The sequence below is a fragment of the Amblyomma mixtum genome, chromosome 3 (assembly GCF_055824585.1).
Source record: "Amblyomma mixtum isolate Tamu chromosome 3, ASM5582458v1, whole genome shotgun sequence".
NCBI lineage: Eukaryota > Metazoa > Arthropoda > Arachnida > Ixodida > Ixodidae > Amblyomma > Amblyomma mixtum.
The window spans coordinates 27,696,831-27,710,142 of NC_143014.1; the positions used below are offsets into that span (position 1 = coordinate 27,696,831).

Sequence of the window (13,312 nt, forward strand, 5' to 3'; positions counted from 1 at the left end):
ACACACACACACACACACACACACACACACACACACACACACACACACACACACACACACACACACACACACACACACACACACACACACACACACACACACACACACACACACACACACACACACACACACACACACACACACACACACACACACACACACACTGTGAACCTGCTTACAAAAAACCAGGTTCACAGTAGATGCGCAAAAAAAAACAAGCGGCATAAAAAAGTAAAGAGAAAGAAAAAAGAAAAGGAACCATCTAAACGAAATTCTGCTCAGCGTCTGACGGCAGCAACCATATTCAGCACTCCCATCGAGAACATCGCTTTCAGGGCAACGGAATTGGGAGACACAATATGGAACGTCCTTGTCTTTTGCAGGCTCGCTCATGCATATCAAGCAAGCTTCTCGCTTCAGTTAGCCCAACTCCGAACTGTCGCTTAGATCTGCAATGCACATGCATTGATTGCAGAGTGACCGTGAAAGCATGCGTTGTGCAGAGACAAAGCTTCCGTCTTAAAATTCCGAGGAGGCTGCTGTAGTTTAGAGTCGACAGAAATTGGTCTTACAAGAGCGATATTTACTGCGCACTGTAATCTACGGTTACTTTGAGCGCACTTGTGGTCTTTGCTTTTGAAAGGGTGCAATCTTTATATCATACGGTCCTACAGGGACTATATTGCTACTGCGCGGTCATTCTGAGACCTATATTCTGTAACATTAGCGAAGAACATGACTTTTGGAACTTGCATAAAACCATAGTAAATGACTGTATTGAGCGCTTTGTGCCCCGTATTAACAAAAAATTGAAAGGCAAAAACCTTTGGTCTTCTCGGGAGGCGTTGCAAATGAAAAGAAGGGTAAAACTCACAAAGAATAAAGGAAGCACACTCCTGTTCACTTCACCTGGAGGAGGAAAATTCTACTTTGAACTTTGAGTTAAAAAACAAGATAATTAAGGGCAAGCAGTGTTATTACCGAATTTTATTTCAACGTCACCTGAGAAATTTTGGCGGTTAATTTCGCCGACTATGAGAACTTGTGATGTCTTTGAATATGATGGTGCTCGAATTGATGATAAAAAAAAAAACTCAAATGCTTTCACTTAATACTTTAATTATGTTTTCTCACAAAAGAATGACAGCCTTTCATGTTTCACTGCACCTTTACCTCCTAATCTTGATGTGGTTATTGGTGAACATGGTGTACTGAACACGCTTTTGAAACTTGATGTGAAAAAGTCATGCGGCCAAGATAACATTCCTAATGTGTTTTTTCAGAGATATGCAGACTGGGTCGCTAAATACTTCTATGTTTGTTGACATGATCACTGAGCGGGGGCCATATGCCGATCGACAGGGGAACAGCCAGAATTAAACATCTTCATGAAGGTGGGAAAAACGATTACGCTCAAAACTTCTGTCTAATATCACTGACTTGTACAACTTGCAAACTCCTGGAAGATGTAATTTGGAGCCACATATCTGAATTTATTGAAAAAATAATTTTTTTTTCATAAACACCACGGTTTCAGAAGAAGAAGTTTTTCAACAACCATTCAAATGGTTGAAACGGCGCATAACTTTGCCTCTTCAATAAATAAGGCAAAACAGACACACGTAATATTCATAGATTTTTCAAAATAATTTGATAAAGTTTCACACACAAAGTTAATTAATTAGTTAATTTAATTTACAAATTAGACAATACACTTATTGTGATAAGTTAGTAAAATGGATCTAAGCTTATCTTACTGATCGGAAACAATACGTAACCTTTAACGAACACTGCTCTGACATTGTAACTGTAGATTCTAGTGTTCCCCAGGGTTCAGTACTTGGTCCCCTCCTTTTCCTGCTATTTATAGACGACATTGTCTAGGATGTTTCAGTTAAAATGAAAGTTTATAGCTGATGATTATGTGATTTTTAGTGAGATTTATAGCATAACTGATCAGTGTCTGTTAGATAAGGCTCTTCATGATATTATCGCTTGGCGTGAATCTTGACAAATGTAAATTAACTTTGAAAAAAAAAAGTTTCTATAACAATCACACATAAAAAGAATCCTTTGAGATATGCTTACACTGTTGACGGTACAAAAATCTCTGAAGTTGAATCCTTAGAGATACTTCGGACTGTGGATCACGAGTGAGCTCAGCTGGACGAAACATGCAGACTGTATACACCTACAGTGCTACAAACTTCAAGCTGTTTTTCCTGAGGCGCGCTCTAAAGCATTGAAGAAGTGTAGCTTGTTGGGCCAGTTGGTGCATGGTGAGTAGAAAACCAGCGGAAAGGACGCATTCACAAGGAGGAGAAGTACACAGGACAACTCTAAAGCTCTAAAGCTGTACGCCCCTTCCGTGCGTCTTATTCTCTATAAATCAGTTGTTCTTCTTACTCTCTATTATGCATCTATCAGCTGGGACTCCTACAATAAAACTAAGATTAATAAGTTAGAAAAAGTACAGAAAAATGGGGTAAGAGTTATTTATAACATCTTTAAGCAAGCATCAGTTGCTGCCTTATTAACAAGAGCTAAATTGTCATCAATAGGTCTAAGAAATTGTCTAAGACGACTTAAGTTCTTATTTCAATTAATTAAAGAGCACTATAAAACCGACCTTTTCGAAATAATCGTCTTCTCAACCGGATATGGTAGCAGGCAAAGACATCTTTAAACAATAACTCAATTTCAGCCGCGTATTAACTGTTATAAGTATTCTTCCCAAGGAATAACCTTAGTGACACTGAAGTTATGCAGTCATCACTGACATCATTTACTTCCGTCCTTCCGTAATGTTCTTTGATAGTGATCTTTTCTGTCGTTACTTCTTTAGCTTCAATCTGCGCCACTGTTTATTTGTGCTTTGTCATTGTATTGTGTTTTATAGTTTGTTCGCCCACCCTGCTAAAATCCACAGAATGTGGGGTTACAGTATCTATAAATAAATAAATAAATAAATAAATAAATAAATAAATAAATAAATAAATAAATAAATAAATAAATAAATAAATAAATAAATAAATAAATACATAAATAAATAAATAAATAAATAAATAAAATAAATAAATAAATAAACAGAACTGCCTCCCGCAAAAGCCGCTTTCTTTTCGTACTTAGTGCGCTACGTACAGTAAGCGTACTATGTGAAGTTTCAGAATGACTGTTTGCTTATATGGTCTAGTGTAATGTAGCCATTTCCTGCCCTATATTCCGCTCTTCACATCCGCATCACCGAGCGATCGATTTCAGGGTTGGCGGGATGTGGGTTTGTTCCAGCCAACGACGAGCGTCTAAAATGACAAAAATGGAGTGGAATTAAAATGGAATGTTTATATTACCCCCGCAGTGAGATCGCTTGCGTACTTCGCTTATGCACGGCTATGTGCCCGAAAGTGTTGCGGATCTGTTCACTGTAGCAATTCGTTTCCTACCCTTACGACGATGTCAGACATGCAATGACTTGCTTCGTTTCTTTCGGTCCTAGTTAGATGTTTACGTCATTACTTGTTCATTGCATGAAAGCAAGTACCGTCTTTGTCAAAAGTAACCAGGCTGCACGGTTTGCTTCTAGCTCGTACAGTGGAGCCCTTAGAGCTTCCCTGAAGCTGAAAGGGTTGTTAAAGGTAAGGACTGGGGGTTTTATTACCTTCAAACGCCTTTTGTTCTTTAGGAAAGCCACAAGGACTCCACTATACAAGCTAGAAGCAAACCATGCAGCCTGGTTACTTTTGACAAAGACGGTACATACGCCTACTTGTTGGTGGTACCTGTTTCTTCCACAGCCCTACAGTCATGTCTTCTTTCTTTTGTTGGCCTAACAGTTTACGAGCAGAGCATCAAGACAAGCGGCCCCCTGCATCCCTCCCGCGTCCGGATCGAGGCCGGCGCTCACCTCTGACGAACATGTGCGCCGTGTGGTTGGTGGCGGCGGCCGCGTTGGAAGCCGTGCACGTGTAGTCTCCCGAGTGGTGGCGGGCCACCTTGTCGATGATGAGGTTGGAGACGAAGTCGCTGATGGGCACCACCTGCACGTCAGGCCCCAGGTCGGGCCGGCCGTCCTTGAGCCAGCCCATGGTCACGGGCGGGTCCCCGTCCAGCAGCGTGCACGTGGCCGAGCTGCGCATGCCCTCCTGCAGTCGCTCGGGGAACGCGAACGGGCTGATCACCGGCGCCGCTGCACACACAGGGTGTCGGAAATGAGTGAACGAGTGGGAAAAATACAGCGCAAGTTATTCACATCAGCCAGCTGTAGTTACGACTGAAAACTAAACATTTTGATTGACAGAATTGCCTGTCTGGTTGGGAATAACTTAGAGTAAATTGTGAGACATTTTCTCCAATCACAATTATTATTTAAAAAAAAATTCCGGGCATTTCGTAGTCGGCTCGGCTCCTTCTTCAGCAGGAAGCATGGGGACGGAATGCGGCGCTGGGAAAGGTGTTTGGTTTCCACGGCGGGGAGTCACGGTGCCGGTTTCCGAGGGTTGTGAGGGGCCGGTGCATTTTCTGCCAATTTACTATAAAGGGGAGTGAGTAAAGTTTCATAAAATATTTTTCCCCCGCAATATGCCGCATTGGTGCAGCTACGCTTCACTGCTTGCTAAGTGAGTATGCGGAGACTTTCCTATGATTTAATGTTGCATTGTTTATTGGAGCTCAAACCTTTTTACTCGCTTGGTTTGGAATGTCAAGAAGAGAACAGTTCAAAACCCCTGCAGATGAATTAGCTTGCGTCTTTAAGCAATTAAACTAACCTGTGGGTGAAATGCTTTGCTCCAGAAGTGACACTGTGCATATACGACCAAAAAATGCTCACTGCGAATCGAATGGGCCCGAAATGAGCCGATACGCTATGGAAAGCTCGTTCGGACGTCGGAACAGCTGTGCCAGGCTCCTTGTTTTCACGTGGCGGGAAGGAAAGGAAGGGTCTGAAAAAATGTTTGCCGGCAGTTCAGCGTGAGCTCTCGAGGACCGATGCATCAACACCGCGTTCAGAAATAGCTAATGGGAATTAACTTTGTCGTTGTTGTTGCCTTTCTTTCTTCTCCAGTTCCCTGAAGCCTTGCGTGTTGTTTCTGGCCGGCACTCACTAGCAGCGCCCCCTTCTCTAGGGTTCGTGTTCGTCCCGATGCGCGCTGCGGTGCCAAGCATTTGAGAATCGGTCACCCGAAAGCTCGGCGTGCGCTAGCGTATGCTGCCCCCCCCCCCCCCCCCCCTCTCTCTCCTGCCTACGTGCGGAGCGCGCGCGATCTCCATATCGACCCGATGGTCTGGGTGTGTAGCGGCTACGGGGAATCCACAACACACGTGAAGAAAACGAAGCAGAGCGCAGGGCCTCAATTCGATCTTCCGATAATCGGGAGACCTCTCATAAATTATGCACGACCGCCGTCGCCGCCGAAGATGACGGCGAAGCGGGCTGAAGCCCGTGGAATTTCCCTTCCCCATCCTCCTTGTACAGCGCGAGCAGAAGATTGGCAGCGCCGCCGCGTCGGACAACCAACACCTCGACGATTCCATTTCGATATGAGATCCTCGCGCGGTCGCTCTGACTCACGCACCCGCCGCGCAGCACTACAACCCGACTCTCCAGAAGTTTTTTTTTTTCTTTTTCTCCGCTGTCTTCCTTCTCGGGCGAGAGACCTTCGGTTCCAGCAGCGAGATGACAGCAGCCCCGCTGTCACGGGCGGATGCTATTTGACCACGACGTCGCCGTATGCAGAGCAGGGGACCTTGTGCAGCGGTCCTGTCCAAGAGGGTTCGATTGCACAGCCTGAGCTGTCGTTTTATTCCGCCCTGAATCTGATCCTCTCCCACCGCGTCCCGTTTCTTCCAGATCCCCATCTTTATGCCCCTTTTTCCGCGTCCCAGCACGTCCCGGGAACGAAATACGCCCGGCATATTTCGCATCCCGCCTCCGACTTGCTCGCTGTTTGACCGACAGACGGCGAAATTGCGGCGGCCAGCGTGGGAGACGCCGCGATGGACCGGCAGATGTGCCCCCCCCCCCCCCCCCCCCCCCCCCCCCGCTGTCTCGGGGGCGCAGTCCTCTCAGCCCAGTGCGTTCGCCAAGAACAATAAGCCCCGCCGAAGCTCCTCGCGGCTGAACTTTCTCGGGAGGCCATTCGATCCGACTAGCGCTGTTTTCTTTCCATTGAACGTCGCACATGCCCTGCAGGCTTCAACAGCAGGGCCGGCTGAATATCGTACGTATGAGGTTTTTTCGTACGAAACGAGGTAATAAGGGAAAACAAGACCCTCTTATCTGCCTTGTTTGGGTAAATTTACGAAGCCTAATTCCTGCTTCACACCTAGCCGGGGCTAATATAATCGTCCTGAAGGCGAATATTGGAACTACCCTTTGTGTCAAATATAACAGCTATATCGAAGTGTTTTGTGCGAAATTAAACTGAACAACGAGAATGTCCTTGCAGCGTACGCAAAATAGCAGCCACATCAGATATATGTGCCCTGATATATTTCTTGTAGAAACGGCGTCTGCGGGAGAAGGTTTGAACGTATCAAGCCTAGCTGTCTACGTATGACATTACGTCCCTTCACAAAACCTTGCTTTCTGGCCATATGCTTAAAAAAATGGAGTCGGATGCTGATGTCACCTCTAATCAGCCGGTTTCTTTAGTTTGCAGAGGTGGATAAAATAACACTATATATCATCAGCCGTTACTGAGTGACAATACTTCTGGCGCGTTGAACAAAGGCAGCGAATGCTGTGTGGACCTAACAGAATCAAGAGGTCACCTCGCGCAGCAGGAATCGAACAAAAAGCTAACCAACGGGCAGAAAAGACAACCGTCACATTAGCGCCGAAAGTCGCGGGCTGCCTTGTTGTACAGTTAGGATCTGGACTGTATTTACAATAATATGCAAAACACACATTGCCGGAATGCCACGACTGTATGATATTCGAGCTCATGACAAAAAAAAAAATGCGTTCTAACTACAACATGCTTCCATGTCCTTAACAGTACATGTCTTTAGTATATGCTTCAGTTGCAGCAGCAACAGCAGCAGCCGTAAAAAGAAAGATAAACAAAATAATAATGAAAAACTAGAAACTATAACTAAAAAAAAATGGGTAGAACGTGATGTCCGGCTAGTTGGTGCATTCGTTCGGACATGGAAAGGCTGCGCGAAAGGCGCAAGTACAAGGTGAGACACGGGTTATTGCTTCCCAAGTCCTACGTGTTTCTGCAAGGCATGCTCCGTTTTGCGCCCCTTAAATATTCGGTGGTGAATATTCAGTAAGCTCAGCTGTCAGTTGCGCTTGCCTCGTGTCCTGCCTTGTGTTTGCGCCTTTCGCACAACCTGCTTATTTAGAAAAATGTATATTTTTAGAGACTCTGTAATTAGCCCAGTGTTTAAGGGGAATCTCCCAAGGTGGAGTAAATTTGAAACAAATAAGTAATTACTTAGCATCCACCTGCAGGTTCCAGTTCTGCCATCGCGCTTCTTCACAGCGTTAGCAGCTGCTGCCACAAAGTGTTCATTTTGTTCCCAATAAAATGCTAGGGATTATCGGGCACTGAGATTAAAGCGTGCCCGTTGCTGAACGTTGTCGCGAACACTACCTTAGCACAGCACGTTTTGCACCGGGCTATTTATCGAAGGATAAGAAAATAATTAGAACGCTCTATGTTCGTGTATACATATCACTCCGCTTCTTTCCGTCTAAAATTGGGTTTCCCAAGTCTGCAGGTAGCCTGAACTTAGAGCCACTCGCACGCAAGTGACCTACCAGATAATATGCGCTTAGAGACAGTTTAGGAAGACAAACCTGACGGTGAACACTGAACAGCGCTAACAAACTGGACGGAAGAGGAGAATACAGACGCAAGCGCTTCTCTTCCGTCCCGCCGGTTAGCGCTGTTCAGTCTTTTACATCAACCAGCCCGACTAAGCCCTCTCCTCTTGAATGCAAATCTGATACGGAATAACTTCACTGTCCGGGACACGTGAAGTGCGTTCGGGGGCTGTTGTGAGGTTAGCTCCGTGTAGCTCCAGTGCGGTAGTTCAAAAAGAAACGAAACAAAGAAACCATTCTTTTGTTAAGGGTCATGAAAACTGCTCATGGAAGTAAAACTAGCCAGGCATTGTTTTCCCTGGATGGATATTTATGCACAATTTCCTGCATTTTAGGAACCAAAGTTCTCCAGTTCCGAGTAACTCAGCTGTGGCTATTTCGTCGCTAAAAGAATCGCTTGAAGTAGTTGATGATGTGCACAGCACCGGTGGGGAGGCCGTGTGTCTTAAGACGAGGCCGATGCAGGTGTCGCTGTTTAGGGGTCAACGCGCTCTTTTCGGACGCAATCCGAACCACAGCCACTACCGCGCCGACGCGCAGAAGCCTCCGCGTCCATATATGCAGCGCAGAAAGACCACTCTATGTTACTAGTGCTCCTCATATCACAACTGCGTAACAGCTGCACAGCGCCGCTTCGGCTGAGTGTGGATTCAGAAGATAAAAGTGGCAGCTCCGCCTGTGGTTAAGGATGCTAAGGAGACTTGCCGCGGCATCTCATGCTAAACGGACTAAACTGGATGAGACGGCGCGTTGCGATGCAAAAATGCTCTAGGGAACCAACTCTCGCTGTTAAATTAAAAATAAGGTCAGACGAATTCTTTTACACTCCACTTTTAGGAAACACGACTTCCTCTTTGTGCTCTGGTGTTAAGAGTGAGCTCACTGAGCCAGGTCATCGAGTGCAAGCATCGTTCTAGCGTCGGCTGAATGATTCATGAGTGGGGCCGGTCAACAGCACAGCCGGGAGGTGTTCGGTCGAAGCCTCGCTTGGCGTCCGTCGCCCCCGCTGAGGTCCATGAGCCAGACCACCGGCCAGGAACGCGAGCGGCGCAGCCCGTGGACAGGTACTACGTGAGACACGTATACAGCTTCGAAAGGTGCCATTGTCGAGCTCTACAGCAGGTGAATTTACATGTGCAGAAATCTGCAATTGTACCGTGCTAATTGTGTCGTGATTAAAGCGTCCTAGTATGCCGCTGAGTTTCGAAAAGACTATCATCACAGAGAGAGAGAGAGAGAGAGAGAGAGAGAGGGAAAGTTTGCTACTAGCTGTTGAACAAAGCTCCTCGTTAAGTGCAGCTGATTCGCTCCAGAACAGTGCTGTGCTACATCGGAATAGCCAGGCTGTCAACGGAAGATGGCGAAAATTAGCAGGATTCACAAAATACGGATGGTTGATGCACCACATTGTGATATGCCACAAATAGAAATGTATTAAGACCTGCATGAAGGAAAGGTGAGGGAATGGAACCGGGCAGACGTGTGTCTTGTGTTTTTGTTTGGTCTGCCGCGACTTGTACCGAGTCGCCCTCGCTGAGCCCTGTAGCTCCGAAACGCGTAATCAGCTAAATGAGGCAGAGGGCATATACGTCACACATACTATCAATCTGAATACCAATACGATATAACCTGTGCGAAAGAAAAACAATAAAGCAAATAAGCTAGTCATGACTGTACTTAGGCATTAAGAGCAAGAAAATAAATTCAACCTTCGAGGCACGCAAAGGACAACTTAAAATATTTTATTTTTGGTTTCTGCAAGGTCTTCAGCTTTGTCGCTGTTTTATACGTTATCAATATCTTTATTTTATTTGCGGTTTTTGTTGCCATCTGAACACTCCCACTTCCGTCAGGTGATGTAAACCAGCGGCGCGCCGCCACCGAAACGCGGTGCCCCGACTGCAACTCCATTTCGATGGGCAGCACTTATGCATTCGGTCCCGCTCACCTCGCCCCAGCTTCTTCGGCCAAAGACAAGCGTAAAAAAGAGCTGGCTTATGTTTTACTTTTTTTCTTTTGGAGTAAAGCTAACGTTTTTTTTTTACTGCCCGGCACTATCCCGATATAGGTCACCAAGGTTCCAATGACTCGCTTACGTGTACACGCCGTCCACTCATGGAAACGCTCAATGTCTCGCACACACGCACCGCTCGTAGCTGGACAAATTTGAAACAAGCAAGCAGGGAACGAAGGCTGAGATGAAGAGTGCCGACCAGCTCCGGTCGGAGTTCTTGATCGATGGGGCACCGCCGCTTTCCGATCTATTTCTCGCTCCCGAATCCCTCCTTGTTTTCTTTCTGCCTGGGAGCCGAGTTGTGCCACCGTCAACGTGTATCCCCTCTGCCAAAAGTAACCGAGCAGCAGGTTTTTGCTGCTCAACCATATAGGGGAGCCTCTGCGGCACCCATAAAGACCGAAAGGTGCAAAAACGTGAGGACAGGGGTTCGCCTTACTTTGCACAGATTCCGAGCTTTAGGGCTGCCGTAAGTGCTTCGCTAAGCGGCTAAGAAAGGAACCACTGTTGCCCGCTTACTTTCGGCAAAGACTGTACGTGCTCAGAGTTTGTGGTTCCAAGGGGCCCTGCGGGGCGATGAATACGTCCAGGAATAAGTTTGCTTTAATTGCTAACTGAATGTTGCTTAGAAGGAAGCCTCCGAAGAACTACTGGCCACGGCCACTACACCGTGGCACGAATGATTGCACGACGAGGTAAGCCGCTAGATCGAATTAATTTGATCCCAAATACAGCGAACCTCACTCTAATCAAAAATGGTCTTGACATCAGGGAATGCGAAATTACAATGCCTCTTCGCTCCCAAAGGAATCGAATTGCCAGGAAGACAACCTTGTTCGAGAAATCGACGCTGCTCCTTTCTGTGCTAACCATGTCAAAATAACTAAAAAATGCAGTCTATCTCATTGTTGAGGGCGACTGTAAGCATGAAACGCATTTCAGCACTTGCGTAGCACATTCTAGGACGGCTGATAGATGGCGCTAGCCGCACTCTTTAACAAGCATACTGGCACCTGCTATCACCCCGATTGAATGGGGACGCTGCTAACATCCATACACCCGAATGGAGCCACGATCCGGGATCCAAATCCGGTGGCAGGGAGAAGAGCTCCCTGCCACCGGATTTGCAAGCATCATGGCAGACCCCGCCTAAAGTTTCATGCACTTCAATCGCATCCGTGGTGCCCCGTGTAGCCGCCATCGCAACATCATGATTACAGATTCTAAATTAAAATTCTGCGTAGTTGGCACGGCTAATTTGGGTGGTATTATTAACCGACACTCAGAAAAAACAGGAAAGCAATAATTAAGCACCTGTATTATTTCATGCCCCACGATTGTCTACTGATGAGTGTGCGCGATTGTATTGACAGGCATGGTGTTATACCCTTCCAAAATACTTATGGCTTCTCGGTGGACAACTTCATCGAACCACTAGCAATGTACCTGAGATCTACATTTGTCCAGAGGAATGATGTGACTATTATTCTGAAACAAGGAATATGCATTGGCTCGTGCATAGCACCATGTCTAAGGGAAATCTTTTTATCAAGACGTGACAAAATGCTGCACGGCTGCTTTCGATACACTGACGTTTTAAGAGTTTTTCGATTTGTTGACGACTTTATTAATTTTGTTGACTGTGACAAGGAATGCTTTTCTGCTAGTGTGAGCAAGCATCTAACTTTGATTTCAGAGTGCATAGCCCCATTATAATTGACGCATGAGTTACCGGAAGATAATTTAATTAGGTTTTAGATCAAGGACTTCATTTTTCAAAGGAACACTTATGTTGGGCCTTCGAACCTAGAGGCCCTTGCTCTCTTACCGCTCGGCACACTCAAAACTGGTAAAGAGAGGCACTGCGAAGTCGTGCCTATCGAGCGCTCTCAACAAGCCCTGCCCGCATTTGGTAGAACGCAGCTTTCACAACCAGGTGCAGCGCCTTTCAAGCGCAGGGTACCGGCCATCTCTTTTGGCATCTGCTGCAGGAAACCTACTGAGCAAACCAGCTAGCAGTCCCGATCAAATCGACTGAAACAAAGTGGCGGTTATCCCGTACCTTCATGGGATTTCGCACAATATTAAGAAGATCGGTGCGACGGCTGGCGTCAGAGTGATTTTTCCCGCACCAGAAAAACTCTAGAATATGCGAGAAAGTGAATGCGGAACACACGACCGTCGCTTGTTGAACGCATCATCTACGGCGCTTCGTGAGGTGCTCGAAGAGCGTCGTCTACACCATGGTAAGCGGTATACTGGCCAGACTGGGAGGTGCCTTGATGAGAGGGAGCACTAAAAAGGCTGAAACCAAATCGGGCAGTAAAACGATTGACCACATTCGAACACGCAGCAATTGCACTCCCGCCCTTGGAGTCACTGCAGTGTTGCGTAGATGCAAGACGTAACTAGGAAAGGAGATAATAGAAGCTGATCAGATTGAAAAAGCTGGTAGCACGTGTGCCAACAATCCCTCAGTATTGCTTAAAACAAAAAGAACTCAAACATCTTCCGCAGCAATAGCACTTGAACCTTGCAACCCTCTTCTTGGGATCATAGGATATCAGTTGAATTGATATATTCGAGTGTGAAGTCTTTTCTTTCACTTTGTTGATAAGAGCAGCTGCCGTATACAAGCAAGTGATCCGTCAATAAAAACTGAGCTGTTTGTTAGCGCTCTGTCCTGTCAAGTTTGTTCCTTCCTGTGGTGTCTTTCTGCGCTAAAAACTAATTCAAGCAATAATTTCTGTAACTCGTTGAAGCAGCACGTTGCGCATGTATGCAAGTCTCAGAGGACAGCGCGGAGAGTTCGGATGGCAGCCGATTTATGTAAATTCTCAACAAATGTTGGAAAAGTGGGGGACCTTGTCTGGGGTTGCCCTAGGATGATGACTGTTGGCTGAGATCTGTACTTTCTTTAGGGTACAGCACTTTATCCACAGAGTAATATACAGTAAACTGAATGACAGAGGACACTCCCGTAGACTCCTGCGACCGACTTTTTGCACTCAGCGCACCTAGCGGAAGCAAGGAAGTGCACGAGCCTCATAGACAGCCGCCGCGCGCCGCCAAACCTCGGAGTCCACAGTATCGTATCACTTTGCTATGCCAGCAGCTGCTTTTTTTTTTTTTTGCATGTGCAACGCCATCTGGCGGAGGCCTGGAACGCCGAGCTCGGCCGCGAAAGGGCCCGAGTGTGCACTGTTAGTGTTTTTGTTGCTCTATGCTATATCACTGCCTTCCCTTCAATCTGAAAAGGCAAGGAATCCAGTGACTATCTTTGAATGCGTCTCGTTCAAGTTCTTTGGGCGCTGTACATGCAGCTGCCTTCGGCCACCTCTGCTCTTAGAGGTGGTGCACTGGCATATAGTCTGTGTCACTGGCTGTTCTTGCGGCTTCACGTGCCGCCAGCGTCAGCCGCTTCTCATCGAATTCCGGCAGATTTTGGCGCTTTACGTGCCACC

At 46.5% G+C, this 13,312-nt stretch overlaps 1 protein-coding gene across 1 annotated transcript in view; it reads right to left on the minus strand.

Annotated features, from left to right (window-relative positions):
• The window catches only part of LOC149349505 (cell adhesion molecule Dscam1-like), a 522,475-nt gene that overhangs the window by 66,742 nt on the left and 442,421 nt on the right, over positions 1-13,312 (minus strand). Inside the window, exon 10 of the mRNA XM_089578475.1 lies at positions 3,905-4,186. Coding sequence (XP_089434601.1) covers positions 3,905-4,186 — 282 coding nt within the window. The remainder of the gene's footprint in view (positions 1-3,904; positions 4,187-13,312) is intronic.